The following is a 5,896-nucleotide window of genomic DNA, read 5'->3' as shown; positions in this document are numbered from 1 at the left end:
CCATAATTAATTGCGCAAATTTGTTTCTATTAAATAAAACTAACACAGACTGAGAAAACTCTATTAGCCTTAATTAAGCTTGATATCCTAATTTAGGCAATGTGTGGTTGAAAACAAGCCGTTTTGGTAGATTTTTTTCTCTGTCTTTCCCCGATAGTGGAAAGCCTACCAGCTCTCTTGCCTTTGGGCTGCTTTCCCTCCTCTGAGAGTTGGAAATGAGAAATGGAAATGGAAATACCAGGAGGTGCTAAATTAGCTGCCTGATCTGCACTTATTGCTGCATACAGGCCCCTATTACTTTGCCAATCTGCGCCTCTCTTTTTAGCATTCCGGGCATGGAGACGCTCCGAGATAGCAGATTTATCAAATGGGAAAATGAATGCATGATGATCAGTTAAATTGAAAATCAGCGTCTGCATGACAGCCCGACCTGACACCTCCGTAATTAGAAAGAAAAATGATGGCGTCCGATGCATAATAGAGCAAAAACAATTTACACTCTCCCATAATGATCCGGCGTTCAAATTGAAAATTTCTCCGGGTATAAATTGAATTCATAAAGTATGATTCATGGACGACACATCTCCTGGAGGCTGCCTAGGCATATCGATTGATAGTTTGTCTTGAACCATGCAGCGTGCAGCTCTCAGGCAAGAAAAGCTTAACTACTTAAGCAAATCGCTAATTTCACCTTAAGGCCACCAATGTGCAGCCAGCGATACTCCTATTCAGTGTGCTAATGAATTATGGATGAACTGGGCAGACGTCCCAAATAGCCTAAGAGTAGCATGGAAAAATACACACCGAATAAGTCTCAGGAGGTTATTTCAAATTGGCCCCGGTTATCCCACAATTTAGTCGGTAAACCTTGTGTTTCTATGTTTTGGTGAGAATTGTCAGCCTATATATGGAATTCATCCTCCTCGGATTGTGCCAGAATGTTCCCACTTTAATGGTGGAAGCATTCAGGATGGTGTAGCCCTTATCATACAAATGTGTGAGAACATTGGAAAAATCGCAAATCCCTTCAAAACTTCAGTTCATACGAGTTAAAAAAAAAAAAAAGTGGTGGTTATAGTATCGAAAATCAGATTGATGCCATGAAAGATAAAATAAATGAATAAACAGAACTGTTAAAACGCCATGAAGCCCAATGAGGATGCCCCTCTCACCCACCGCCCCACGCGGGCCTTAATCTGCCGCGCGCTCCCTGCGCGTGCGCGCGCGTTGGCTGTGTCCCCCGTCAACCTAATAAGACATTGCTTCCTAGAGCAAACAGCTGCATGGGTTGAAATTTATGTAAATATTTTTGAAAGGGACACTGGCTCAGAAATTCATTTGCGCCGGCTCAGACGTAAAGCTCACCCCTCTGATTATTTTCAATTTATTTGCAAATCAAGACCCAACGAGAACACTAAAGGGCTCTGGGGTGGACTGGAAGCTTTTTTTTGTATTGTTTTGTTTTAAGATTATTATTTTTTTTAATGTTATTACACCGCACACAGGAGCCTCGACATCTCCTCCTTTGGGTCGACGTGATATTGTGGTCAACACAGCTAATATTGCGAAAAGGGGAGCAGATGTCCCGGATCCCGCGCGTGCAGGGACCTCCCCGGGGACCGCCAGCCCTATTAGAACAAATGTGTTCTGCTATTGTAAATAGGCACGTTTTCCTCAGCCTCGTCCTATTACAGCCGACGCATGATCAATAGGCTGATAACACAGAAACATCAATGTAAAGCGACAGAACAATGAGGGATATCATCGAACATCTATCTTAATATAGCCCTGCTACAAGGGGCCCTGACAAAGTGGAGAGCGAGGGGGATGAAGAAGAAGAAGGAGGGGAAGAAAAAAAAGCTCATGAAAATGCCTCCCCACGAATCCCCATCTCCTATCCAATATGCACAAACACACACACTCCCAGCTGCCGGGGCTATTATTTTCCTATTTCAATTTGACACCCAGGCCTTTTCATGCTAATTCTATTATTCTTGGAAGTTTATGTGATTTCATATCACTAGAAATCGGTAATGTATTATAACCCCCTTTGAGCTAAAATAAACTGAATCCCCCTGCAGTAGCCACCGGGAAAATAATTACTTTCATATCAAAACTCTGCAGGAGTCGAGCGGGTCCTTTTCGCCTCAGGCTCGTAACCTCATTTCAGTGGGGGCTTATAGATGAATAAATTTGTTAAGGCAATATACAAAGTACAACATGAGATTTCTTAAGAAAGCCCTTCCTACTGTAGGCTACTGTAGTCCTGCGCTGCTATTTAAGGTCTCACACGGTTTCAGGTGCTTGTATACAATAGATTTATTTAAGAAAAAACGTACATATATAAATAGTATAATACCTTTTTACAGCTCTTGAGGATTTTTGTTGGTCTCGTGGTCTTGTGTTTTGTTTTTTTTTCTCGACAAGTTATCACACATTAAAGGATATCTAGAGATTCCTCACTCTCTCTCACACACACACGCACACACACATACACGCACACACGCACGCGCAGAGAGAGAGATTGAGAGAGCAAGAGAAAGAGAGAGTGAGACAACATCGTCAAATTAACAGCAAAGTGGGGAAACCTAGATTAGATGCAAAGATGTGGTTTCTGGTGAAGCTTTGGCCTAATGGAAGATGTCGTTTAGAGGCTATATCAGTGGGATTCTGCTCTTTTTGTTTACCCCAAATCATTTATTCCATGTCGACATCTTCTTTAGAGTCTGTCTTTGTTTCCGCCGGACTGTCACTGAGGACACACTCGGCGTGGTCAGGGTGGTCCTTGATCTCTAAATGCTCCTTTCTGTCTGCATCGACAGGCTTGTTAATGAGTGTCGGACTGTGTTCGCTGCAAATAACAGAGGTCTGAGTGCTCTTGCCAGAGGAAAAGGCGGCCCGGGACGGGCTGGTGTGCGGTGAACGGGTCTGGTCCTCGGGTCCCTTCCGGGTGGCGTCTGCAGAGCCCGGCGAGCTGCTCCTACATCCGGCAGGGCCGCTGCAGCGGACACTGGTCTGGTTTCTCTCCGCTGGGGGGTCAATGTCATGGAGAGCCGCCGCCGCCGCTGCCGCCGCTGCTATTGTTGTCTTCAGAGCAGTCTGAGGGACAATGAATCCGAGCGGCTGAGTGATGGGGTAGAGCAGGAAGTGTCCTTTCCCTAGCAAAGGCCGGGAGGAGGGTAAGGCCGCGGGGTTGCGTCTCGGCCTGGAGTCCGAAAGGAGGCTCTCGACGCTGAAAGGGTTGAGCTTCTGCGCGCTGGACGCGCCGTTGCCGGAGCACAGGCTGGACCGGTGCACGATGGAGTCGGGTGAGTCCAGCTCGGAGCCGCCAGCATCCCGGTCCAAGTGTCTTTGGTTGTGGTTTTGGGTCTGGAGAGGGTGAGGTGTTTGGTCGCAGCTCGACCCCCCCACAGAGTCAAAAGGCGGGCCCGTGTGGTCGCTGTCGGTCACGTGCGACAAGCCGCTGTCGCTGTCCGACCCCGGGGTGTGAAATAAATCCCCAGCAGCGAGCCTGTTCTGGGACTTGAGCAGCCGGCGCTCCTGCTTGCGCTTCTTCTTGTCCATCCGGTCCAGCTCCCTGCGCGCGATCTCGTCCGGGTCCATGGGCTCCCCGCTGCACGTGGTGGGGTGCGCGTTGTGCGCGGGTCGACCCGGACCTTTCTTTGTGTTCTCCTTCTTCCTCCACTTGGCTCTGCGGTTCTGGAACCAGACCTGGAGAGAGGGAAGGGAAGGGGGGGAAGTGTGTAATGTTCTGTCACTGCGAAATTAATTAGAGCAAAAAAAAAAGTGTCTGTTTTAACAATACGGTAATTAAGCAAATGGTGAGGTGGCACCTTGCGCTTGTTGTTTTCCATGCAGGCCTTTAATTAGGCCTTTGATTAAAAATCTGTGCACACAAGCGACACTAAATTAGGATGAAGCTTCACTAAATAAGCTTTACATTTAGTTAAAGTCAGATTTAGAGGTCTAAATATTTTTATTTTATTGTATTTCCCATGTAAACCCAATTAAGGAATTCAACTTTAAATATGTGTCAACAATAATGTGATTATATAAGATAAGGTAGGTTGTTGTTAATAAAGTTCATAATTGATGGTCACTGTGTACATTCGATATTTTTGGTTATTTGGATTTCAGATTTTTAATATATTTGACAAATATAACGACAAGATTTGTGAAGGAAATTATGTCGTTAAAGGAATTCAAAATGAAGGTGTAATTAAAATTGATTTATTGGACCAACATAACCCATGGAAAGGTCAAACAACACACATCCATCTAGTGGGTCCTTTTTGGTTAGTATTGCTTTATTATTATTATTACAAGCTGTCTGTTATGAACCAAAATTAATACCTGGAGGTTTCTGCTATTTTTTGGACCAATAAATTGAAACGCTGAGCCTTTGTCATGATAATAATAAACAAAGGAATACAGAAACACACGCGTGCATTGATATATGAGGGAGCAAAATGAATATTTACCTGAACTCTAGACTCTATGAGATCCAGCCGCAGCGCCAGCGCCTCCCTCATGAACACGTCCGGGTAGTGACTCTCGTTAAAAGCCTTTTCTAATTCCTCCAGCTGCCAACCAGTGAAATTTGTGCGAGTTCTCCGTCTCTTGCATCCTGGACTATCTTTGTCTGGGTCCCCCGAGTCTGACAGCAGAATGAGGAAAACAATGTCAACAAAACAGCAGCCTGCAATATTATTACATCATATTTTTTTTTAATTACCACATTTCAACACAATACTAACTGGACTGATTTCATACACATGCGGGTCATTCTGCTAACTTTACAGCTGAAGAAGGGGATCGCATTTGGGATATTGAAGTACACACACACACACACACACACACACACACACACACACACACACACATAACACACGCGCGCGCGCACGCAGCCTGCAGCTTCTAACAAATCTGTCGCCTTTTCCTGAAACCTTGAGATGTTAACACAGGCTTTCCCTCGCGCTACTATTTCCGGACCTGACGGGAACATTGTTTAGTTTTTTCCCCCCGCTGTGTAACATCTTCAGCTTTCGGAGATGGAGACGAGGTGGGAGGCGGAGGATGCTGCTCTGGATGAGGATGCTGCTCTCTGGATGCGGATGCTTCCGCGTGCCCTTTAAACGAGAACTTGTATCGCAATATCCTGTCTTTGTGTCTTTCTGTCTTTCTGTCTGCGTGCAAACAGCCGGCGCAGAGGTGTTATTGTGCGGCGTGTACACACACAATGTGGCTTACCTGTCAGTTTGTACTGATGGTTATCTCCATTCATGCCGCAGCCCGAAGACAAGAGCGGGTTGGTACCCACCGACGCCGTGCAGGAGCCGTTAAGTAATCCGTCTATTGAGAAGGGGACCGCGGACGCGGACTGGAGTTGGTGCCCGGCTAGTTCGTAAACGTGATGGTGGCTCAGATGGTACGGGAAGCCCACCATCCCGCCGAGTGAGCCCCCGAACTGGGCGTGAGGTGGATCCAGTATCCTGCTGTCCATCATCCCGCAGGCAAGAGGAAACGACGTCTGGAGGCCGGTGATGGGAATTTAAAAAGCATGCAGTGAGTGTGGCCAACGAGCAGGGGACATGATGTGAAGGGAGGGATGAGCTGTACTTTATCCACATGAACCTCCCAATAATTAGCCCAGGCTCTGGGAATATGAGACCCAATGAGAAGCGGTAATGGACGCTGACGTCAGAGGCGCGCTCTGCAAACGCTCCCCGTATCGATTGCTAATTAAAGCTGACATCCACCTCAATAAACAATATCAGAGCTGTCACAACAAGACAGGAGGGCTTTGATAAGAACTACATCGCGACTACACGGGGGACCCACCGGGAGGAAGGGCTCACTGAAGCCCGGGAAGAGGAGGCTGCAGGCGGATCGGTGA

The 5,896-nt window shown here is 46.6% G+C and overlaps 1 protein-coding gene across 1 annotated transcript; it reads right to left on the bottom strand.

Moving 5' to 3' along the window:
• Positions 1-2,697: 2,697 nt before the first annotated feature.
• On the bottom strand, positions 2,698-5,506 carry uncx (UNC homeobox; the record flags this gene model as incomplete). The annotated part of the gene is made up of 3 exons (XM_079233339.1): positions 2,698-3,711; positions 4,482-4,657; positions 5,251-5,506. The coding sequence occupies 3 exons, from the start codon at positions 5,504-5,506 to the stop codon at positions 2,698-2,700; spliced, it is 1,446 nt and encodes a 481-aa protein (XP_079089465.1).
• Positions 5,507-5,896: the final 390 nt, after the last annotated feature.

This window comes from Taurulus bubalis, assembly GCF_910589615.1.
Source record: "Taurulus bubalis genome assembly, chromosome: 17".
Lineage (NCBI taxonomy): Eukaryota > Metazoa > Chordata > Actinopteri > Perciformes > Cottidae > Taurulus > Taurulus bubalis.
This window is presented reverse-complemented; position numbering and strand designations above follow the sequence as displayed.